General features: G+C 38.0%; 1 protein-coding gene across 3 annotated transcripts in view; it reads right to left on the bottom strand.

The window, feature by feature from the left end:
- GPD2 (glycerol-3-phosphate dehydrogenase 2) overlaps nucleotides 1-26,423 on the bottom strand; it is a 157,221-nt gene that overhangs the window by 5,110 nt on the left and 125,688 nt on the right. For all 3 annotated transcript variants that reach the window (XM_082631151.1, XM_082631150.1, XM_082631149.1), the window contains exons 9-16: nucleotides 22,232-22,425; nucleotides 13,011-13,145; nucleotides 12,582-12,757; nucleotides 11,892-12,023; nucleotides 10,348-10,506; nucleotides 2,147-2,259; nucleotides 1,983-2,061; nucleotides 1,694-1,792 (exon numbers count right to left, since the gene is read on the bottom strand). In XM_082631151.1, the coding sequence (XP_082487277.1) occupies nucleotides 1,694-1,792; nucleotides 1,983-2,061; nucleotides 2,147-2,259; nucleotides 10,348-10,506; nucleotides 11,892-12,023; nucleotides 12,582-12,757; nucleotides 13,011-13,145; nucleotides 22,232-22,425 (1,087 nt within the window). The remainder of the gene's footprint in view (nucleotides 1-1,693; nucleotides 1,793-1,982; nucleotides 2,062-2,146; nucleotides 2,260-10,347; nucleotides 10,507-11,891; nucleotides 12,024-12,581; nucleotides 12,758-13,010; nucleotides 13,146-22,231; nucleotides 22,426-26,423) is intronic.

Raw genomic sequence — 26,423 nt, 5'->3', positions numbered from 1 at the left:
ATATCTCATAAGAAATAGTGTCAGCGTTTTTAAGTTGAAAATTACACTGTGTATTTGTACTTAGTAGAAGCATGAATAGTCTCTTTCATTTAGAATTGGACAAGAAATACTCAGTTATTAAAAAAGACTCTACAAGAAAGCCTGCAGATGTTTTAAATTATTTTCTACGTGTTTAACTCTATTGCACTCAAGAAAATTACTTAACACCCAAACCACATAGCATATCCATAAAATTAGACTCACTGTTTCTAAGACCCCAGGTCCTTGAACCCTAAATGCTCTTGTTTATTTACAACGTATATGAAATGAAGCATTAACTATTTATCTGAAGAAAAGTTTTCTAAAATCCTGAGACAAAAAAAAATTTTCTCACAGAAAAACACAGACAAAAAATGTATGAAATGGTTTCTAATTCCCAAGCATACGTTTTAAACTCAATTTCAAATGTCCACTTAGTTAAACAGTAAGCTAAAGAACTAAACATTCTTTTTTGTAATGCTGGACACAACCTGTGAAAATTTTCTGCATTTAGATTCAACAATGCTCTTATCTGCAGCTCATCTCCAGAGAGACAATTACCATTTCCTTTGCCTTGATCTTGTTTGTTTAACTTGACACAGTGAAGAAAGGGCTGACATTGACCAAAATCCCCAGCATTAATTTATTTCATGTTCAGCATTCATCATTGCCATGGTGCAAGCAAGACCTGGCATTCATTTGAAATACCTGCCCAAGAAGCAGTACAGAAAAACCCTGGCTGCTTGGAAACCAATACATTCTTCATAAGAGCAGAGTCCTATGGACAGTTACAAATAATGTATGGGTTTGTTGAGTTTCTTTCTTTTAAGGAACTTTTAGGAATGATGTGTAGCATCCAGTATGAAGTTAAAGTAACAAAATTTACTTCCTTCCTGGTTATGATTAAACAACTGAGCCTTGAGTAACTGGAAAATTAGAAATAGAAATGCTTGAATTACATGGTCTTGACCCAGGAATATAGGTTTCCTTTCTTTTGCTCTTCAGGCTCGTTCTAATGTAAGAATATAATCATTGCACGTTGGGTTCTCAAGCGAATATGATTCTCAAATGAATACAACTCTGATTTCTTTAAACTTCCTCGATTAAAAATATACTTTCCACATTAGAAGTAAAGAAGGGTCCGGTGGTGGTATCCCACGGCATACTCTTTTTTTTTTTTTTTTTTTTGCGGTACGCGGGCCTCTCACTGTTGTGGCCTCTCTGGTTGCGGAGCACAGGCTCCGGACGTGCAGGCTCAGCGGCCACGGCTCACGGGCCCAGCCGCTCCCCAGCATGTGGGATCCTCCTGGACCGGGGCACGAACCCGTGTCCCCTGCATCGGCAGGCGGACCCTCAACCACTGCACCACCAGGGAATCCCACGAGGCATACTCTTTATAAAGCACACTTCTGATTTAGTCCTTTAAGCCATAATTAACTTAGATTTAATCTAAATTGCCCAGCGCAATAGAATGTGTCTTATAAAAAGCAAAAGAACATGCACCACGTAAAGCCTTATCCTTAAGGGCAGACATATCAACCTTTGCTGGCTTCAAGCTTTCTTCTTTTTCAGAATGAGGTGACAACTGTGTGGACTTCAAAATCCATTCCTGAATATAAATTGATGACCAATAGATAAAAAGAAAATACACTTGTTTCCTTTCACTACAACTCACCTGCAAAAATTCATGGAGTTCAACCTGTCCATTTTTATTCAGATCTACTTCATTCAGAATTTCATGTAGTGTATTTTCATCCATTTGGACACTGATACTCTAAGTAAAAGGAAAGCAAAAAATAATGAAGTTTCATTAGAAATTATGCATATCACTTTATCAATGTTACCAGCCTTTCAAAAATTCAGAGAGAAATATTACTTATAGAAAGCACTAGATGAGAAAAAAATTATCTAGTATAATCTTTACATTCTTCTATCAAAGATGTTGAACCAAAAAAAAATATTACCTCTAATACACGCTGAACATCAACAATGGTAATAAAACCTTTTTGGTCTGCATCAAACTTGTGAAATCTCTTCTTGTACCTGGAACACAACATTGAATAATGGAAAAATATACTTAGATAAGTGAAGAGAAAGAAAGAGAGATACAGAAACTTATTAGAAGTACCTGTCAATGTCTGAAGGCAGTAGGCTAATTTCAGAGTGATCTGTTAACTGTTCTGATCGAGATTTATAGCCCATTTCATAATACAGAAACTTCCTGGCTGTTTCAAGTTCTTCCTAAAACACAGACACACACAAAGTTCAAAGATTTATGGAAAGAATTATTGATTTTTTTCTTCCTTTTTTTTTTCCACATGGTTTTCTAAAATGAAAGCTCATCTTCATTTTTCTGGCCAGGTCAATTTTTTATTTCCTCCAGTTTTACTGAAGTATAATTTTATTCAATAAAATTCACCTATTTGGGGTATGCAGTTCGATGTATATCCCACCACAATCAAGATATAGAACATTTCTATCCCCCTAAAAAGCTTCCGTATTCCCATTTGCAATTGATTCCTGCCCCTGACCTCTAGCCCCAGGCCACTGATCTGATTTTGTCACCAGAGTTTTGCTTTTTCTAGAATTTCATATGAAAGTGTTCATATAGTTTGTAGTCTTCTGTGTTTGACTACTTTCTTTTTTTTTTTTTTTTTTTTTTGCGGTATGCGGGCCTCTCACTGTTGTGGCCTCTCCCGTTGCGGAGCACAGGCTCCGGATGCGCAGGCCCAGCGGCCATGGCTCACGGGCCCAGCCGCTCCGCGGCATATGGGATCCTCCCAGACCGGGGCACGAACCCGTATCCCCTGCATCGGCAGGTGGACTCTCAACCACTGCGCCACCAGGGAGGCCCGACTACTTTCATATAGCATGAAAATTCTGAGATTCATTCATGTTGTTGCATGTTTTACTATTTTGTTTCTTTTTACTGCTGAATATTCTTCCACAGTATTGACTAGCAAAATCTATGGGAGATTTGGTGACAAAAGAGCAATTAAAAGTGAAGAAGACATCCAGGACTTGAACAACGATTATAATGTGGCATACGGTACCAAGACAGACATCATGGGGTTAACTAATTCTAAAATTTTGTCACTAGGATGCTGGTAGTTGGGTAGAAGTTACAGAGTCAGGAGAAGAAACAAGCTATTCTATTGAATAGTTACTCTTCCTGTTTTCAATGATCTCGGCCACAACTGATACTACCTATTGCTGAGAACACTGTCTTTCTTAGATTTCATCATGCCAGTCTCCAAACTAAGAACTTCCAAAATGACTCTATTGTGCTGTATATTGTTCACAAATAGTCTCTTTCATAAACACACACACACACATTTCTCCCCCCATAATTATACTTCTCAACCCCATTGATGTGAGTCTGGACATGTGATTTACTTTGGCCAATGGCACATGAATGGATATAATATATGCCACTTTTGAGCAAAAGCTTTATACAAAATTGCACAGTTTTGCTTAGCCTCTCTTGCTCCTGTACCATAAGAAGGGCATGAATCAGAGAGATCTGAAGCCAGTCTGAAATATGAAGAAGAACCACAGCAGCTAACATGCAGCCTTCAGGTTATATGAGTGAAAAGTAAATGCTTGCTATGTTAGACCAGTGAGCTTCTGAAATTGTTATACAGTATAACATAGAAAATGCTTAGGAACACAAGTCTTAAATTCCTCAGACTTCCCCTCAAAGGATCTGACTAAATCAATTTGTAGACCCAAATTCTGGCCTGTAGAATAGTGCCAGTGCAAAATGAAACAAGGAAAATAAAACAATAGCACATACTCTTGCAGGAAATGTGTTTATATTTCTTTGTTTATGTCAGTGACAAGTCCCTTTGCTCCTTTTTCTTTGGAAGATAATTTTTTTTCTGAGATTATTCCCTTCCTACTTTCCTTTCTCTTAGGAGACATATATATTTTAAAACATAAATATATATATATATATTATATATATATATATTAGCTGAGAGAACTTTTTAGCATTTCTAACTTTTCATTTTGCTATGTAAGAACTTAGGAATTTTATTTTATTATATATGTTTATTATATATTTTTTATTATGTATAACATAAAATATTTATTTTATTACACACACATATACATGATTTATAAGGTATACATAAAACTTGCCTTTGAAGTCACCAAGGGCATTCTTCACTGGCAGATTACTCTCTTCAGTATCTCTGAAGTATCTCTGATACTTCCCTCCAAGAACAAGCTCTTCCTCGGGTCATGTCCCTTTATTACCTATGTAATTTATCCATACTCCATATCAAGCAAGGAATCATGGAATTTAAAGCTGAAAGGGCTTTTTTCCCTAGAAGTCATCCAAAGTACCTCCCTAACCCCACATTTCCTTTACAATGTTCCAAAAATAGAAGCATGAGGTCTCCATCTAAAGAAGAGCTCTAGCAATAGGGAGGTAACTCAATTCCACTGAAAGCAGCCCATAAAGGGAAGACTCCAACTGCTAAAAATATTTATGCTGAGATTAAATCAATCTCTGCAATTCTTAGAATTTGTTTGGGATCAGTGCAACTTTCTTACAGTAATTTTTGTTCGTTTGTTTGTTTTTAAGTTGGGAGGGGTTGTTTTCAATGAAATTCCATGGAAGGAAAGTGAGAGTTTATTTTTTTTTAATTTTATTGAAGTATAGTTGATTTACAATGTTGTGTTAATTTCTTCTGTACAGCAAAGTGACTCTGTTATACATATATATATATATATATATATATATATATTTGTAGAGTAGGATCCAAGCTTTATCTTCAAGATACAGTATGTACATATATAAATATGTGGAAATGCAATGTAAGGACATGCAAAGTGGTGGGGTAATACACAGTTTGTAATTTCTTCTTTATCTTTTTTTTAATATTTGAATTTTATTTATTTTTTATACAGCAGGTTCTTATTAGTTATCTATTTTATACATATTAGGGTATATATGTCAATCCCAATCTCCCAATTCATCCCACCACCACCCCCTCCCCTTATAGTAATGTTTTATAAAGTCTAAGTTTTTTTTCCCCGTATCACACCACAACAAATATCTAAGGATAGAGCTTTCCTCTTTAAGAATTTTCTTTAAGTCTAGAACTACGCTCCTGCATGAGACATGATTTTAAATCCCATCATCATGCTGAATAATTTCTCCCAAACCACAACTAGTCTGTCATATAATAAAATGATCAGAACACAACATAATACTCCAGCAGAGATCTGGCAAGTACCTAGAAAGAAGTAACTATCAGCTTCATCAATCTAGAGATATGATTTCTATTAGGCAGCCTAAGACTGTAATTGCATTTGGGGGCAGCCATGATCCACTGTTACCTGCTGTGCATTCACAGTTAACGAAAATCATATTTCTTTTTTGCATGTGCTACTGTTAAAGTCTTGTCAAATCTATCATGAATGGATGGAGTTGTTTTTCTACCTGATGCAAGGTTTGCCATTTATGTCTATTAAATTATACCTAATGTAATCTCACCCATTGCTTCAAGTTGTCACCAAACATTCACTCTCCCTCCAGTTCCTTACAGGTACACCAAAGATGCATGCCATCAATGTCGTAATCTAGGCACTTGAACCACAGTAGACTAGGTCAAGACCAAAGACAGAATCCTCATGACCTGCTATCAAAGACCTCTTCTGAGGACAGTGATCATTTGACTGGTTACAAATCCACCAATTTTAGAAGATATCACATGGGGCTTCATAAAATGCTTCATGGAATCCAAATGCATTATGTCTATAACATTTCCTCAATCTAACAAACTTGTTGCTCTTTCTGAAAACAAATATGTCTGAAATGATTTCTTACTACCTTCCAGTGATCACTACCTTCTTGCTAAATGCTGATAAAACAAACTTAAAATGCCATAACCTAGAAAACTGCCCAAGACCAATGCCAAGACCACTAATTTATAGGTTACAAACTATATTTCCCCCCCTTCTCCCTTTTTGGAATGCGGTACTACATTTGTCTACCTTCTGTCTTCTGGTGCTCTTCCTATTTGCCATATTGCCATAATATTTTAAAGCTCAACAGTACTTAAATAAATCCCATCTGCAAATTCTCTGAGTACCTTGAAGTATAACATTTCTGGGTTGGCATACAAACTCATTTAGAGCAGCCTCCTATTTGAATGTCTATTTCCTCTTACCAATATTTATTTTGCTCTTCTCACAATGAAAATCATTCTCCTTGACAAAAAAGGAAAAAAAGAAAAATAAATTGGTATTAAACTATGAGTTGAAAGGTTCTCCCCCTTCTCCAGCAGTCAAGGATTTGGTGCTAGTCACCTTGAGCAATGACCTAGGTTAGGCCTTACTTGCATTCTTTTCCATTTTTAACAGTTATTTTTGGTGTTTTTAGCATTTTTGCCAACACTCAGCCAATTCCTGACACTGTTCATACACATCCTTATTAGTCCTGGATACCCTTTCATTGTTGAGTACTTATCTTCCATCTGTTTGATATTTGGTGCTTATTAGCTTGCTTTGTCCATAGTCACTCCATTTCTTCACTTGCTTCCCCTTTATTCTCCTTGCTGGAATCAATTTTGAAATAATTTCTTTTTGTGAGATACCCTCAATCTACTCGAGTGATCTTCTCTTTAAAGTCTCTCAATGAAATGCATGTTTTGTCTGAAGGTTATAATGTCTACCTTACCAAATAATACGGCAGCATTTACCAAAATACATCCTAAAGCAATATTAGTTTCCCTTTCTACCAGCCCTTCCAACAAGTGAGAGTTGGGTCTGTCTCCAAATAAATTGCCTTTTGGAAACTGACAATGCACATAAGCATTTTAAAGGCACCAAATTATCTGCATTAAAGAAAATGGTTTCACTTGTTTAACTCAGAATTTCCCAAACTCTTTTGACCATGTAGTCATCTTTTCACTGATGTTATATATTGATATTTATTTATAATTATGTATTAATTTATATAATTGTGTAAAACACAACCTGACAATGACACATTCTCTAAATGTCTTCACCAACTCCTCTGTCAGTCCCCAAGTCCCCTAGACAACACCTTCCTCCCTAACCATTTCTTCTAAGTTGGCTGCCTTTGGTCTTGAGTAACAGTTCTCTAATTCTTTCTATAAATTTTGGAAAATATACACACATTTCTGAGGTATATATATGTTGTAACCACTCAATTAAATTTGAAGATCCCTGAAACTATGAGCTATTTATTATTCCTCTAAAATATTTGGTATAATGCTCAGTAGACAAGTCACTCATTAAGTACTGACTGGTAAAAACAACCACAATTCATCTACAGAGAGTTATTTATCACCTTGTTCCTCTTTCACTTTTGCAGGTTAAGTAATCCCAATGCTTTTAACCTTTTCTCAGAAGTCCAGCTTTCTAACCTTTAATTCTTTTTTCCCTCTCCTTTGTTCTCTCTAGACTGTCCACAGTTCTCATTAATACTCCTATGTCTCAGATACTGAGTAATAACTTTAGGTCTTTTATTTCTGTTATTTTGTTTGTTAAGGGGGATGGGAGAATATTTCTGAGTACATAAATCTGCTCATAAAATCTAAACTGAAGTTAAATCTAGTTTCCTCGGGAGGGCTGAACACAAGCAGTTTACAGAATTTTCTTCCTCCTTCTTACCTCCTACAGCCTGAATTCCTGGCACAAAGTACCTTCCTGCACATTCAGATCATTTCAACCATAATTTTTACAGGAACACATTATCGCCAGCCCTTCTATATGGTAAAAATGATTGGCAGTAGCACAAGAGTAAGTTTCATTCTTGTGTTGCCTCAGTATAGAGCTTTATTTATTTATTTCATTTCTTTTTTGAATTTTATTTATACAGCAGGTTCTTATTAGTTACCTACTTTATACATATTAGTGTATATATGTCAATCCCAGTCTCCCAATTCATCCACCACTGCCACTCCCCAGTATATATAGCTTTAATTGGCCAAACCAAAACTCAAAACAGGAAGAGCTATAAACCAGTCTGGCCAATGCAGAGGCAACAGGGCGGGGTGGGAAAAGGGTATGCTCTGGGATCAGAACACCTGGTTTCAATCCCAGTTCCACAACCTACTAGTTGTATGAACTCTCACGGGGACTTTCTCCCTAAGCCTGTTTCCTCAACTATAAAATGAGGGTAAAGGTTATGCTTGACAGTGTTGTGATAGGATTGAGGAACTCTTTTCAAACAGTGATTTCTACCATCAGTACACTACATACATGGCATTAGAATTACAGGAGGAGAAAATTTTAAATGTAGGGCCATGGTTTCACCCCTGAAGACTCTGATAGTCAAGCCTTCAAATCTGCCTTTTTCCCTACCATTCCCAGGTGACAAATATGTAACCATCTTCAGGCATCTCCACCACATTGAAAACGCTTTAAGGACAAGACCTATGCCCGGTCCTTCCTTACACCTTCAGCATGTGACATACATGCTCAATAATGTTCATTCACTCATTCAATACACATTATTTAGGGCCTTTTATATGCCAGGCTCTGAGGGTACAGAAAAAAACAGATCACATCCCTTCCTTTGGGAAGCTTACTTCTGGGAGGTGAGGCTGACAGTAAATAAACTAAATGCATGGTATGTCAAGTGAGTATTGATGCTAAAGAGAAAAATAAAGGAAGGAGTAGAAGATGCCTTTCGGATTGGGGGCTACTCTTTTATTCAGTCCAGTGAAGAGAGACCTCCCTGGAGTGGAGACCAGGAGGAAGTGAGGGAGTAGGCCATGAGGACATCTAGGGAAGAGCATTCCAGGGAGAGGGATCAGTAGGGCTTGAATAAAGAAAAGCAACTCAACCTGTGGGTTGGAGAGAGTGAATAAATGGGAAGAAAAATGAGGGGGATCAGAAAGGTGGTGGCCAGATTACAGAGGGCTCCTGTTATAATGATCCATGTAAGAGATGCTGATAGCCTGAATCAGGGTGACAGCAGTTAAGAAAGGGTTGAACTCAAGCCATTATTTGAAGACAAGTATGATGAGCTTTGCTGATGGGCTTATTAGATCAAGTATGAAAATAAGATTTAGGCCCAAGCAACCAGAGTGGAATAAGTATTTACGACACGGAGAGGTCAGTAATGGCAGTAGTTTGAGGAAGGCAGGAGGAGCTCTGAGAGAGATGGTGCTGTGGACTGAGTTGTATCCCCCTAAATTCATATGTTTACGGCCTAACCTCCCACGTGATAGGATTCAGAGATGGGGCTTTGGGGAGGTAACTAGCTTTAGATAAACCTCATTGGGATTAGCACCCTCAGCAAGAGCTCTCTCTGGCTCTCTGTGTCCCCCAGAAGGCATCTGTTTCAAAGCCAGGAGGAAGGCTCTCGCCAGAACCCAACCATCTCACCTGGCACTCTGATCTCAGATTTCCAGCCTCCAGAACTGGGAGAAATAAATGTCCGTTATATGAGCCACCCAGCCTGTGGTATCCTGTTATAGCAGCTTGAGTAGACTAAGACAGGTGGTGTTCAGGAAGGAGGGAGGAATCAGCTGTGTCAAGGCCACTAACTGGTCGAGTAAAAGGATGACGAGAGCTGACAAGCACTCATGTTGAGCAACATGAAGGTGCCTGGGGAGTGTGACCAGAGCCACTACAGCAAAATGGCCACGAAAGAGCCTACATGGAATGGGTTCAAGAAAGACTTGGGGGGGGGCAGGAACTATAAACCAATGAACACAGAGTATTTTCTGAATAAATACATGAAAATGCCTCTGCACATCACAATAGTTTGGTTTAATTAAAAATCATGACAGTCTTCTGTTTATTACAAGGAGCCCAGGGCTGTATAGGTGGGCATCTGAGTATCGCTGGCTTTCTTTTTTAAATTTGGATATAAATATAAAATTTCAAATGACACAAATCAATAAGCATTTGGTGGTCAGGCCATAAAACCACAATTTCCTACCAAAGGCAACCTTGCAGGAGTGTGAATTTCACTGTAGAATACATTCTAAGAATGTTTCAATGAAAACCAGAAAAGGCTCTACCCACAATTGTTATCATCTTACTTTTTCAGGAATTACGACCACAAATTTGAGAACATTTTTCTATAAGGGATTTTCCAAAAACAACCAGGAAGAATATTCGGTTATAAGGATATTTGTTACAAGAATTTGTTAAAACAAGATATTTGTTACAAGAATATCTTTCCAGTTTCCTGAGGCCTAGCAATATTAAACACACACACACAGGAACTGGCAGGCAATCTAAAGTCACCATCAAAAACTATGCTAGCCTCTACTAACAGATTAAGACATTGCATGTCTATAATGGAAATTGGTTTTAAAGACTTCTATACAATACCTCTTTTTTGGAATCACCCCAGCTCAGTTCTCTGCCCATCAGTTCAACAATCCTGGGTAGGGCCTCCTCTGCTGCCTGGACATTTAGAAAGGCCAGGCGAGTACGACGTGAAATCATATCCACTGCAGTGCAGGCATACTCCTTAATCCCATATTTCACCTGAGTTTGAATTAAAGTAAATTTATTAATTTAGGCCTTCTTTAAAAAGGGGGAATAAAGCTTCACTTAAAATTCATGCTTAGGAGGGGCTTCCCTGGTGGCGCAGTGGTTGAGAGTCCGCCTGCCGATGCAGGGGACACGGGTTCGTGCCCCGGTCCGGGAAGATCCCACATGCCGCGGAGCGGCTGGGCCCGTAAGCCATGGCCGCTGAGCCTGCACGTCCGGAGCCTGTGCTCCGCAACGGGAGAGGCCACAACAGTGAGAGGCCCGCGTACCAAAAAAAAAAAAAAAAAAAAAAATTCATGCTTAGGAAAAGTGACCTTTTTCTTTACATACTCTGGTTCTTTAGCAGGCATGATACATAGTGACATCATACAAGTTCCCCATCTGCCTGCCAAAGAAGATTTGGAAACTGGGACAGTTTGGATAAGAGTTATTAATGCCTTCTCCTTGAATAGAACCTGGTGCAAACATGTAAATTGCATCACTTTTCATTTACCATCTACAGTAATCACCTCGTTGTTCATACATGACACGGATGTTAATTTACATAGCTGAGTAGGGAGGAGATATGGGGATATACGTATGCATATAGCTGATTCACTTTGTTATACAGCAGAAACTAACACAACACTGTAAAGCAATTATAGTCCAATAAAGATATTTTTTAAAAAGTTATGGTCTCATCTCTTTTGGCTATCCAAAGTTTTCTGTCTCAGAGTAATCAGATGACAGAAGTCTTGCCTTCAATCAACAACAAAATGCTTACATGACACCCATGTTTTTAAAGTGTAGTGAATTATAAATGAATATAAAGTGTCAAGTCAAGATACGGCATCAGGCAGTGCGTAAGTGGTACAAACTTGAGGAGCTACAAGTTCTCAAAAGGGGCAAACAGGGCTTCCCTGGTGGCGCAGTGGTCGAGAGTCCGCCTGCCGATGCAGGGGACGCGGGTTCGTGCCCCGGTCTGGGAAGATCCCATGTGCCGCGGAGTGGCTGGGCCCGTGAGCCATGGCCTCTGGGCCTGTGCATCCGGAGCCTGTGCTCCGCAACGGGAGAGGCCACAGCAGTGAGAGGCCCGCGTACCGCAAAAAAAAAAAAAAAAAAAAAAGGGGCAAACAACTGTGAATCAGTAAGATTTGAGATAGCTCCATGGAGGAGAAAGAAATCCATATTTTCCGTTATTATGCTACCACTATCAATATCACTTCAGAGTTGAAATTAAAATTTTGTAAATGAAAGGAACTGTGCCGGGCAGACGTTTTACTCCAGGTTTTAGCTGATGTATGCACATTAAAACTTAGCTATATATTATTTCTAAAGAGGATGAAAAGTGAACAGATGAAAGGTATCCCCTGGCACACAGGAAATGGCCACTCACGTACCTCTGCTTCAATGTACGGAAATTCTGACACAAGACGCACCCCAACAATGGGCCACCGCTTTCCCGTCACACTCGCCATTTTGGCCACCTCAAAAGCCTTGTCACCATAGGTGGCAGCAAGATGTTGGGCCACCTAAGGAAACAAAACTGCATCAGGCAGGTCCTCTGAATATCAACAGCTTCTAGGTACAAAGCAAAACAATGTACATGCTTATCTTGTCAGTTTTGTTTTTTTTACAGCCTGTAACTAAAAATCCTAGGAGAGTGTTAGATTTTGATTTCGTGGGAGGAAAATACTTTGGCTCCAAATGCTTAGGCCAGTACTAATGCTACTACACATGTATTACTGTATCAGTGACTGATGAAGCTTCGGCTTCATTCTGCTCCAGATATCACATCTGAAGAACAGCCTTCCTTATGCTCGAGACAGAAAGAATTTGGGAGGTCCCGTCTGCTAGGAACAAGCCAAACAAACTCCAGATTCTAAAACAGAAACCAAAACGTGCATTGCTTTTTAGGTGACTAAAGCACCTAAAAAGTGCTTTTCCCCATTAGTTCACTCCCACAGTACACAGACAGAAACAAACCCAGCAACAGGAAACTCGAAATCATGGAGGCCACATGGTTGCCGACTCTGTTACTGGCAATAGTGAGATTAGCTCAAGAGTAAGATGTAGCAATGCATGCCCACCTCACTTTCAAGTCCATAATCCTGGACAAGCCTGATGTAGAGTGTAGGGCTCCAATCTTTGCCCCCTTGAAGGAAAAGCCCAACTGTTCTACTTGGTCCTGCTTTCAAATTGTGGGCCTTGACTGCAGCATTTATGGCATCTTCTGCCATAGATCGATAGGTTGTCCACTTTCCACCTACAAATACATTGATAAGTAATTCATTAGGTTACCACCCCTTGTTTTTCTTATAATTAACCATTTATCAACTTATTAATAACAAAATTCACCTGTTGTTTATAACAAATGTGGCAAAGCAATGCATAAGATTTTACTCAGAATCATAAAAAAAAAGTCCCCTTTTAGCATTAAAAGGGATTCTGGTATGAGAATTTAACTCAAGCTGCTTTAGATATAAAGCACACCCAAACAACAAGGTAATATGCCATACCTGCTATAGTGATGAGGCCGCTCTCACTGATATCCACGACGTGATTTCGGGAGATGGACTGTGTATCTGCAGACTTGGGATCTGTAACAAGGGGGCGAATACCGCTCCATGCTGCCAGGACATCCCCTCTTCTTACTGGGAAGGATCAATGCCAAGGGTTAAGAGGATTACTCAAAGACGTCTCAACAAAACTAAAATGATTAGAAAGCAGAAAAGAGTTCAGTAAAAGGAACATATGAATATGAACTTTTAAAAAGAGGGAGTATCCTTAAATATAAGAACTAAGTGAGTGGGTAAGTTACAAGAAAAACTCAAAGAATTGTTTTGTTACAAAGATAACCTGGAGGAAAAAAGTAAAGAACTGGAAAATCACTGGCATGGGTCCCAAAGAGGAAACAAAAGAAACAAATGTTAGCAACCCTCAGCTGGGACAATCTGCAGTAGTTAGAAAGAACAACAACAAAGCAGAAACAAAATAAAAACAAACCAAAAGAGGGCCTCTCCGGTGGCGCAGTGGTTGACAGTCCGCCTGCCGATGCAGGGGACACAGGTTCGTGCCCCGGTCCGGGAGGATCCCACATGCCGTGGAGCGGCTGGGCCCGTAAGCCATGGCCGCTGAGCCTGCGCGTCCGGAGCCTGTGCTCCGCAACGGAAGAGGCCACAACAGTGAGAGGCCCACGTACCGCAAAAAAAAAAACAAAACCAAAAGACATGACTTGTTACATTTCCCCCTAGAGTATATCTTGCTATCTCTACTCAGGGAAGACAAAGATACTTATTAGGAGCAGAAGGCAGTCAGGATTTCAGATCCCACTCACCCCTTGGTCCTGTGTTCTCCTACAGCGAACCTCCTATACATTTAGACACAGCAGACTCTGAAAAGTACTTAAATATATATCTAGCGAAATCTTGTGTAAAGAGTCACAAAGACTCTTTGATGTGACTGGTATATTGGACTAGTCAAAAAAAGAAAAGAAAAGAAAAAAAAAAGCACCTAAAAAGTACAGGGGAAAGATCCTAAAAACAAGTATTACTGCATGACAATCTCTCCATCTTGATCTCAAACGAAAAAAAATTTCTGGTAAAGCTAACTTCAACTAAGGTAATCTGACATATTTTAGCTCAGCTCCTTAAGGACCACACTCTAAACATGACTATAATCCGAAAGAAGAGGTACCCATACACCTCTATGGGGGTGTTTAATCAAACCCATATCCCAACACTGACTCTGAAACAAAGGGAGAGTAAACCTCATAAACTGGTGCAGAAAGCCTAAGGCTTGCAGTCTTGTTAACTGGTAACTCAATGTAGGGATTCCATCCCTAGATCTGCCCCTTTGAAGGGTGCATCCTCTTCAGTATGTTTAATTCTGATGGCCTCCATGGAATGGGGTTTAATTCTTGCTCCACACAATTCCACAAAAGTCTTGTAAAACCTCAACATAAATCATGCAATATTTTAATCTTTACAAAAAGCTTAACTAGGAAATTACCACTATTTTCCATTAGAGTTCAAACTGCCCTCAGAGTCAAAAATAAAACTTAGCCAACCACTTAGAACGTCACTGTGGTCACTGCAAAGTCTGCGGAGTGTGTTCTCTGAAATTCCTTAGGTAGCCACGCTGATCAGGAATTTGGTTTCAGTTCTTACAGCCTTCTGACTGATCTTAAAATTATTCTGTGGAAAACTAGACTTTCTAAATTTAAAGCACATGCAAATAATCTTTGTGGCAAATGCTTTACCTTTTCTGGTATAACAGGCAGAAAAATACATCTGTGAAACTGTACTGTCCGAAACAAAAAGACCAAACTAAAACACTTGAGTTTTTCATTCATGGAGGAAAATTAAATAAAACATTATGTATACTGATACCATTTTTAATCCTTACTTTTGAAATTGATACTCAAAAAAAGAAAAGAAAACACTAACAGGAAGAGTTCATAACATGTCAGGAACCTTAATTTATTTTGCCTGATATCTTAGCATTCAGCTTTTTAGCCTGAGAATTATATCAGATGAATATTGGGATTATATTTATTTTAAAAGATTCATTTAAGGATAATCAAATTTTAAATCATATTTCAAGTATGAATCAGGCTTTATAGCCTGCAGCATTTTTATGTTATTAGACTAAAGTGTGGTTGGATCAGGTGATCTATCATCTATCAGTTTTCTCCCAACCTTGAGATTTAATGATTTTTATGGATTATTCAAAATGCCATTTGCTGCTGAAGAATAAAAGCACTTTTTACCTCTCTACCATCCAAATTAAGTAATGACCAGTCAGGGCTATGGTATAACCTAGGCCCACAGGGCACAGCATAGCTAAACACATGAAACATGAATTCTAACCTCTTGTAGAAAAGACAGCAACAAACTAAACTAACAGGCTTCTCTCTTTATTACTTATTCACACACACTGGAAACCTTGTGTGCTGTTAAACAAACTCTTATTAAAATTCTCTTTAGAAAGAGATTCAAAAGCAGTGGACAGATAGCATAGAGAACCTTCCAAAATTGCCAGGAACTGCTGCAGCCATATTGTAACCATGGGGGAAACAACCATAGCATGAAGCCTACCTGGGGGGTGGTGGAGTGAAGAGAAATAAGGGCCTTTCGCTAAAGACATTGCTCAATCATTAAATTAATCACCTCTTGAGGCTTCTTATATGTGGAGATCTTCTTTTACATGATAATACATTATTTATTTTATAATAACAAAAAACAAAAAATACAAATTCAATGACTCTAATAAATTGAGTGCTTCTCTAAATGTCTACGTAAATACCTCTAGCTTCTGTAGAGCAGCACTGTTCCATAGACTTTTCTGCAGTGATGGAAATGTTCTGTATCTAAACTGTCTGATTCACTAGCCACTAGCTGCATGAGGCTATTAAGCACTTGAAATGTGGTCCATGCAACTGGGAAACTGAATTTCAAATTTTATTTCATTTTAACTAAATTTAAATAGCCACATGATATGCACATGTACAGGCTATAATATTGCATAAGGCAGTTCTAGAGTAAAACCACCAAGTGGTAGATCTCAGACTTGTCCTGGTTGATCATCAAGCTGGGTATTTCCCCCATGGCCACCTTGCCCATGTCTTCAATGGAGCATCCTTTCAGTGAAATTTGACAGTGAGAATATAATCTGCTGTAATAGTATGAGACACCCCACCTCAAAATACTTTATGGTCATAACATGTTCCATATTTACCATTTCAAAGTATCCTCCTCTCCTACTAATCTCATCAATTCAAAGAAATGAAAATATTTGTACTAAATTAGGTACTCCTACCCTCAAGTTCTTACCCAGAAATCGGTTCTATCATTTAGGTTGTAGCCAAGAGTAGACAGTGAACATCACCTACTTTAACTCTCCATGGTATAACACGTGAAGAAAATAACTCAACTCAAGGATTTGATGCTTCAGAGCTCAAAGATTCATCTTGATTTTCCTGGTCCTCATACCATCAGGATAGCTAAACAAGATGGCATTACTGTTGCATTTTCCTCACCATGTTGAAAGTCTTCGGCAATGTCAATTCTAGTATTTCTCAGTACCTCAAATACTGTATCAAGTAGGAGTCATGTATCGTGATCAATAAATATGAAATGGCATATTAAAACATTCTCTGAATGTTTTATATCAAACAAGAGCCGACATTACAAAATCAAAAGCAATATTTTGGCTTCTGAGTCAACATGCTAGACTTTAGGTTTCTAATGACTATATATTTAAACAATTGGATATCCTCTTTTAAAACAACTGAACACTTTAATAAAACAAGATGACAGGAAACAACACTACTATTAAAGTTGAGAAAAATTATCACTTAACACCACTTATGAGAGTGGCTCACCCAGTTGATGGGTTTTTTTTTAACATCTGTATTGGAGTATAATAGCTTTACAATGGTGTGTTAGTTTCTGCTTTATAACAAAGTGAATCAGCTATGCATATACATATATCCCCTTATCTCCTCCCTCTTGCATCTCCCTCGCACCCTCCCTATCCCACCCCTCTAGGTGGTCACAAAGCACTGAGCTGATCTCCCTGTGCTATGCAGCTGCTTCCCACTAGCTAGCTATTTTACATTTGGTAGTATATATAAATCCATGCCACTCTGATTTTTAAGTGCCAACTGCCCAGATGTTAAAAATCCCATGAGTACTCCAGAATGTATAAAGTACTTGTTGATATTTTCAGAAGGATAGTAAGGAAATAAAATACTCCTTCTACCATCATGTTTAAGAATTATTTTTATTACAACCCTGATAAATAACTCATTCAGGTTTTAGTGTATAAAATATATAAAGAATAAAATATAAATAGTAAAGTTGAATAGACATTTTTCACAGCTGGTTGAAAAGCCTAAGTGCTGTGTAATTGTTTCCGCTTATAATTAATATTTTTATTCTTAAAAACTTGGCAAGACAAGTGTTGGTTTTAAAAGTTAATAGAAAATGGAGCCCACAGGAAGTAACAATTAAGAACTAAATGTGCGCTTTTGCTTCACATCAGTTATTTAGCCATACATTTTGGGGTGCTCTTTCTCATGTTTGCCACTTTCAAAAAATCAATGAAAAGCATGTGAAAATATCTACGTGAACACAGGGGAAACAGTGTCAGAAATCAATACCTTCTCTACCAGCATGTTTAACCTGCAGAAATGAAGTGTTAATCACAGAAATAAGATACCATATTACATTTATTAACTAATGAAACTAGAAAAAGCAAAGCGCGTGACACTATAATTAAACAGCTGGAAGACATCCAAGCCTGTGTAAGTTGATAACCCTGGTACAATCTCTGGCAGTGAAAAGGCAGGTCTGCAGTGAGTTGATATGGCCAGCTCCGTTGTTAATTGAATAACAGGCAATCTATAAACACTACTAATTGTATATGTGAAAATCTGTGTACAACTAGAGAAGCTGCTTAGAGAAGCACTCCGGAAAAACTACATGGATAAAGCACTCTGCAAATCTTCTGTCTTCCTCAATCCCTTTAAGTCACAGCTTCGTTTCGCCACTGCGTCCTTCTGATTAACCTCTACACAGCGGACTTAATGATACATTTTTCAAAAGATCATTTTTCTTCCTAACCCAATACACACTGCACAACTATCAATTACCCGTTTCAGAAGAGAACAAACAAGTAATCTAGAAAATTCAGCCTGTGAATGGAAAGCTTTCTAAATCGTGAAAGAAGACATGGTCTTATTCCCAACAGGCAAAATGCTTTTCAGAATTGTTCTGATGCATTTTGCAGAAGTGTGGCAGCCGCTGCGAACAGCATGGAGTGTTAAGATTTGACACTTTTTTTTTTTTCTCAAGGATATAGCCATTTGGGGAGGCTCAGAAACTGTTGTCAGAATTTTACTTATTCATCCGCTTAATAAATCCTTTTAAAATGATTATTTCAACCCTGGTGAATACAAACCATTTCAAAAGTATTTCCTCTAGGATCTACACAAATTTTTTAGTTTTTAAATCTGTAGAGAAAACTGCTTGGCCCAAGGGATTGGTTATGAGAAATGAAACCTCCTCTACTTTAACATTCAAATCCAAATAAGGCCAGTCGAGAGCAAAGGTCACTATCATTTTGAAGGTGTCTGGCAGCTTCCATGAAATGAACTGAGAGGCTTAATCCACTCCCTAGTGGATATAATATCACATCATGCAACAAACCCGGGACTACCAATTGGAATACTGCATAATATTTAGAAGCACAAGTATTAGAGCTAGACTGACTTGCATTCAATATCAATCCAACATGAATGAGCTATGGGAGGGAAACAAAGTCACTGGGCCTCAGTTTCTTCATCTATAAAATGGGAATTACAAAATAAAACTAACAATGTTGTTACAAGGAATCAGAGATAATATAAGCAATATGCTTAGCAGAGTGTGTAGCATAAAAAGTGCTCAATAACAGTAGAGTTTTAAAAAATAAAGCATGCATAAACCACTGCAGACAAATGGAAAGATTAAAATATGTGTAGCAACAGCATGTAGTCAAAAAAACTGAACGGTGCCTGAAGCCGAGTTTCTCTTTCACATTTCACCAGTATAGAAGAGAGTATTGGGTTTCACCAAAATTCCTTGGAAAAAATACAAATTTGAATGTCTTTACTTTAGATATAGACATACTCTAGATAACTAGCACTCTACCAAGACTGGTAATTCCTCATATACTCGGAGGCCTTCAGTCCAGTAGAAATAAGAATGAAAACAAACCATAAAGAATCATTGCTGATCCATTGCTTTTAAAAGGATAAGTTGATAAGTAAGAAAGGTGTGATAGAGGGTGAGCATAGGGAAATAAATGAAGTACATGAAAGAGCTGTCACTTCTGCTTTTACCCTGGTTATTTGCTACCTGGAGAATTTGTAATCTCAAGAGTCCCAAGAGCACCAGAGGAAAAGCCTGATTTACAGTGTTCACATATTAATTTCAATCCGCTTTTACCAAAAATCAAAACTGACAAAAACTCTTTGTTAGTTTCACCAATTAACCTGACTACCAAAAGGTATGTTAACTGAAAAGACCTCTATAGACCAAGCAGGTCCCAGCAGGTATTACCAAGTCTCCTACCTATTAATTAGCAGAATAAAAGTGATGGGTTCAGGCTCAGTCTCTGTTCCAGTCCAAGGCTCATTTTACTGATGGAAATCCCCACCCACGATATGGACACAGCAGCCTTTTGGAACCTACACCTATTCCCAGCACAGCCCGTATAAGCAGTTAGATTTCTTGTTAGTGCATTTGAACTTTAAGAATTTGGAAACTGTCAACTATAGCTCTCTGCTCTTGAATTAATTTTATTTCTTGCTCTAACAATCTAAACTTCCTGTTCTTATGGCCCAATATAAACCCACTTTTAACAAATATCATACCCAGGTAAATGTGAAATGAAGCAGGATTCATTAACAATAATCAATACATTAAAATACAATCATACCCAGATGAAGCTCCTCCTACTTTGCAAAGGGTGAAAAAAAAAGCTGAAATTGAAATGCATTTTGAGTACTTAAGTATGGATATTAAACAGGGCATGACTATTTCTTAAACAACTATGTTTGAGTGTTGAGTGTGTGTGTGAAAGAGTATAAATTTAGCCACACAGATTTCAATTACGTGCATTTAATACATTTATACTATTATTATAGCTATCCAAAGAGAATCTACTCAAAATGAAATTACAACCATTATTTGAAATTAGAAGAAACTAAAACTATACAGTATACAGGATCAATCAATTAAACTAGGAGAATCCCCCAAACCATTTTTTAAAGCAGTTTGTTTGTTTGTAAATGTGTGATCACATAATGAAAAAAATTCTTTAGGGAAAAAGGACTCATATATGCTGCTGAGTCACCTTAAGACAAAAATTGTGTCTTTGCATGTCCTCCATTGAAGCCAACATTATAGGAGATTCCTGATATAAACAGATGAAGACTATTTTCAAAAATCTTAAACTTTCTACCTTAATATAGAAAGATTTTCAAATTGCTACCAGCATCAAAAACCCTGAAAGCACCTATTACTAATTCATTTTGATTTAAAACAATCATGAGTGGTGTACTAGATATATAACAAGCTTTGTAACTGAATAAAGAACCCTTACCTGTAAGGAGCTCCAAGTAAGAATATATCTTAGACTATTACCTATTGTATAATGTTGTGATATACTAGACCAGCATTCTAGGGGACTACGAAAGATATCTGGCTTCTGAAGTATAAATAGTATTTTACCAAAATGAGAAGTTGGGGGAAAAGACATCCCAGAGCAAGACTTCAACCTAAGTAAACAAGGCATGAAGGTTTAAAAGTGCATGACCTGATTTGGAAGTAGTAAGTAATGTAATATGATTAAATTACTGAATGCACATAAGTGGAGTAGTAGAATATAAACCTGCAAAGACAAATCATGGAAAGCCTTAGATTCCATATGAAATAGTTTAAAACTTTTCCTGAAGTTAATGATGAGATATCAAAGGGATATTTTTGTGCAGGGAAGTGATGATCAGAACTGTGTTTTAGAGAGTTCTGGTGGAAGGACCAGACTGAGTGGGGACAGAGACCTAATCTATGGAAGCAAGTTAGGGGGCCAATGCAACTCTAAGTGAAAAGTGACACAGCTGTGACCCAGAGTAATGAAAGTGAGAGGGGATTTACAGGATACTTCAGAGTGAGCATTGATGGGAGTTGGACTGGATGTGGAAAGAGAAGGATCAGCAAAGATAAGCATGCCATTTCTAGCCTGGGTGACTAGTCGGATGATGAGGCTATTAACTGAGATAGGAAATAATGTTGGGAAACTTCTGAAACTAGCACAGATAAAAAAAAAAAGATGCATTATACCATCTATGTCCACTGGAGAAAATGCTATGGCATCCAAGTTAAAAGAATGTACTATGGGGCTTCCCTGGTGGCGCAGTGGTTGAGAGTCCACCTGCCGATGCAGGGGACACGGGTTCGTGCCCCGGTCCAGGGAGATCCCACATGCCGCGGAGCGGCTGGGCCCGTGAGCCATGGCCGCTGAGCCTGCACGTCCGGAGCCTGTGCTCCGCAATGGGAGAGGCTACAGCAGTGAGAGGCCTGCGTACCGCAAAAAAAAAAAAAAAAGAAGAAGGTACTATGACATCCAAGTTAAAAGAAAGCATGCTCAGGTCAGCACTGGAAAGAAGTAAACTTTGGCTTTTTCAATTAAAACAAGTATACTTATTCTTCTTAGCTAAATCCACCGTTAATACTCCAGTTTCCACATAATAACAGCTCACTAAATTTCTTAGAATACATACCTCTATCCTCTCATTTCTCTGATTAATTATTTCCTATGGATATCCTAGATCTGTTAATCAGATCTTCCCAAGCTCTAGAGATTAAATAGCGATGCAAACATTTCATACTCTTCTGGAAGAGCATGGGTGTTTAGAGCTCCCGTAATAGCACTCCAATCTTGCCATTAGAAAGGACCAGAAAAGGACGGTATGTGTTTCATGGGGATGTGGAAAGTAGAGGGAAAAAAGGCAACTTCTTCCTATTGTGTTAAAACTTGGCCCTCATAAACCTTCTAAAAGAAGTGGTCAGCACATAAGAGTTAGAGGCGGCCAGGTGTGAAGATGAGTCAGACTGGACACATGGCAGTTACCCAGTGAGAGCTGGAATGGTTTGGGAGATATAAAAGTGGGAGGATAAACTTCATAAGTTACCTTCAACGTCACAACTCAAGTAGTTACGCACTTCATTCAAAATGAAGTTGATGTCTTCTTCGGAAGGAATGGGATGGTGTGTGACATCAGTTGGGGTGTCGGTAGTGCCAGCGATAGTCATCTTTTGCCAGGGTAAGAAGAAAATAACTCTCCCATCACTGGTCGCTGGATCAAGAAGTCCCATGCTCTCTGGGCTGGGATAAAAAGAAGGGTCATATGTTTCTGAAATTAGCCAAAGTTTGCTCTTAATCTGCATTCTAAAAATGATTTTATTCACTAATTCTCATATAAACAAACAAGAAACACATGAACTGTTACTTTTATTGCCACTACCCTAATCTAGAAATTCCTAACAGAAAAAATAATTCTGGTGACACAAAAGGAATGGGGCAAGTGGGATAATAATAATAATATTCCACAGCAGAACTCAGGCCTCCCCACTCAGTAATGCAAAGGTAAATTAGGTAAGTGGGCTTCAATTTCCAGTTGTTTGGGTTTTTATATTCCTTGGACCATTCACATCAGATAATGTCAGCAGGATAAATGTCTATAATTTCTTTCATGATGGTCAATGAAGGATAGCTCTTCAACCTTTTTTCAAGTCTATGAAAAGTATTTTCCTGGGACATTTGACATCTGGCACGTCTTTCAGTTTAAGGTCTCAGAAGTACATGAGAAAAGTGAAGGGTCCAACTTTCTAGAAACTAAAATGTAATCAAAAAGTTCTTTACTCCGTTGTGCCTGAATAAGCTTGTACCATTTCACCAAATATGAGATTTCTTACTTTATTTCAATTTTGCAGAAATCTCAAGAAGCGCATCCATGAGAAAAGGGCTCAGTTTTCTACTACTACCTAAATAACAGTGTACTGGGATATAAGGTCAAAAAGTAGAGTAATATCTTAGCAGTGAAAATCTTTAAATAGGCAGAAGATGCTGGTGTACTATGCTGCTAAATCAAGGTGCAAGGACACCTCTTCTGACAGACTATGTAAAACTTTCAAAAATATTAATCAAGAATTTTTCTAATACCTACTTAGTATTCTAAAACCAAATTGTGAAACACACTTGAAAGAACAGGCAAGTGTAAATAAACATTAACAAAATCTGTTCAGCTGTATTATTAAATCATTAGAAGCTCTTGTTTTAATGTATCCATGAACCATTCTAAAACTGTGGAGGTCCTGCTAAAGCAGTAGAAGGAATCTGCAAGTGTCCCTCTCAAACAGTTGAACACTACTGATCTTCAGACAGCTGTTTCAATTTGACTGACCTCTCATAAGGAGCCAATGTTAAACGTATTTTCTGTGAATATATTTTTAGCTTCTATTAATAACATTTCTTGAATAGGAAATATAATTCTATTTGGTTTCAAGAAATCCCTCTTCAACTCACATATTTTAAAGGGCATACGGTCAACTATTTATGCTTATCATTCCCTTAAAATTAAAAAAAAAAATGAAACTCAGATTCAAATGTGTATGGATGAGAGTCTAAATACTGTTTAAAAGCAAAACAAAACTGGCTTTTTTATGAAAAAGAAACCTACAGTCAGCTTAGCTAATGTATCTTCTTCATTTAAACCATAAGGAGTACTAATATTTCTTTGCAAAGACCCATCAGCCCCATGAAATGCCTGCCATGTCCACACAGCCTTGCAGAAAGAAATCACTATCTGCAGCCTACATGAGACACAGGAGAGAGTAGGCCTCAGTTATTCTATTTAGCACATGCAAAAAGCACCACAGAAGTGTGTCAATCATTTAAACCTTCAGCTAAGATCTCATCTTCACTCAGGGTTACTTACAGGAAATAATTTTACTTTTTAAAAATACATTGAAAAACTACAAATATCGAGTATTTTCAGTCTCTGTATGCCTATATTTTTTTCTTTGTATTTGCCATAAAACTCTCTAAAGATCTTAAAAGAAACTAGTTAAAATATATTTTGTAAGCACCGAATTTGATCCTGGGTTGATATGCCCTTAGATTACTTAAGTCACTTTGTGATTAGAAATTAACTCATGAGTTCAAACTTTTAATTTGGTAAACAGTGCTATATTGAAACAAAAGGATAAATTCCATATTCTAATATTTAAGGAATAAATTACATGTTGGTATATTTTATATATCATCATTTTATGGACCAGATATCATATTATGTGTCTAACTCAATAAACTTGATCAACATCAGCATAAAATTATAATATTCAGCAACTGGGACAAGAAATGCTGTTAGAAAAGCACAACTGCTGAATCCCTTAAAATCTTTCAGTGCAATAAAAAGCAGTTTAAAGGGTGAATGTGATGGTTACCAACACACACATAACTGGAACCTGTAGAGAATCAACTGCTTAAGCGAAGACATATGTGTCAAACATAAAATTAACAAGCATAGAGGGAAGCCAAAGCTATTAATGAATGGTATAAAAATTTAAGAATCCACTTGGAAATACCTCTCATCGGTTCTAAATTACCTAATTCATAACTCACCCTTAGGGAAAAGTTTGTTTTCTTACAAATGATTAATTCTGCAAGGTGGCACAAAAGTTTGAAAATGGCTATCAACTATAGTGATGGTATATACAATGCGGTGAGGCATAGGTCTTTTCTCAATATGTATAATTCACTTGACATCAGCAGGAAAAGCTGGCTTCTAATTTACGTGTGTGTCTAGGATAAGATCTAATGAACATTTTCCTCATGCAGACCATTGCTGTCCTGAAGTACCCTTATTTAAACTGAAATCAATTTATTGTTAACTACTTAGCAATCAGTGTTGGAGCTAGCAGTATGCACACACGTTATAGAAAAAAAATTGACCTTTCGTCAGCAATAAAAAGCATCTGTAGGCTAAAAGGAGGAGATGATTATTTTCATGTATTTCAGTCATTTGGTGTATTGTTGCTGCTTTTATAAGAGCATCTACCCACAACTCTGATGAAAATTCCAGATTTGCTCTTAATGCCTTCTTAATGTTCTTAGTGCCTTCAAAAGTAAATGATTTCTGGGCTTCCCTGGTGGCTCAGCGGTTGAGAGTCCACCTGCTGATGCAGGGGACATGGGTTCGTGCCCTGGTCTGGGAAGATCCCACATGCCTTGGAGTGGCTAGGCCCGTGAGCCATGGTCACTGGGCCTGCGCGTCCGGAGCCTGTGCTCCGCAACGGGAAAGGCCACAACAGTGAGAGGCCTGCGTACCGCAAAAAAAAAAAAAAAAAAGTAAATGATTTTGGTGTGTTGAGTTTTATGAAATTAAAACAATCCAGAATGAGAAAAAGAGAGAGAGAGAGAAAGCTGCTACCATGGCACAAGATAATTCCACATGTGGAATGTTAGTTAGGGTCCTAACAAGCTTAATAAATTCCATAAAGATACCCTGAAAATAGCCCAGCAGGATACACTGCATACCTCGTCCTCACTCTCCATTTAGCAGCCTAAAGTCAATAAATCAGTGGCTCCTGAACTCATTGCATTGCCGAACTGATCAGGTTCTACTTGAAATGCTAGGCCTTACGTTATTGTCAGCTGGTTTATAGGGTAGCACCAGAAGGTCTGACTCATCTCTGAGGACCTAGTAGAACCCTTGAGTTATAATTGTTGAATGAGATTGAGAAATCCAGAGAACCATTTCAGGCTGAGATCTCCTGACCCCAACCCACCCAAGAGAATGACTTGATATGGAAAGTAAAACATCCCTCTGGGATGCCAGCGATACAGCTGCTCAAGGTCAGTGCTGAAAGAGGGACCAAACGCTTAACCCAGGCTGTAATCCCAAGCCAAGGGACTCATCTGAAACAGAGCCTGAATAGGAACTGGGCTGCCAGACCACTCCTCTAAGGTTTCCCACAGGATGTGTAGTGGTTGTAGTTCAAGGTGCTAAAGATGGAGACATTAATTTCTCCCAAAGTAGAATGAGATCACTTACTGCATCTTAGACTGAAATAGACCCAGCTGTGACTAACACTTTCATGACTTATGGGCAGGGGCCCGAAGCTAATGCCTAATTTTTAGGATTAAGAAAGGTATTCTGTTTGGAAAATACTATTATACATGCAAGTGATATATATTTATATTTCTTAAAAACCACCTATCTTCTCTGTTATTAGCATATTATAAAGCATAGTATAGGACATATGCGTAGCATGACTTCCTTCAAGAAAAAAAACTTAAAAGGATATACATTTGTGCAAATA

Source organism: Mesoplodon mirus (genome assembly GCF_964341445.2).
Source record: "Mesoplodon mirus genome assembly, chromosome: 8".
NCBI classification, from domain to species: domain Eukaryota; kingdom Metazoa; phylum Chordata; class Mammalia; order Artiodactyla; family Ziphiidae; genus Mesoplodon; species Mesoplodon mirus.
Note: the sequence above shows the minus strand (reverse complement) of the source record. Positions and strands in the feature narration are given on the sequence as shown.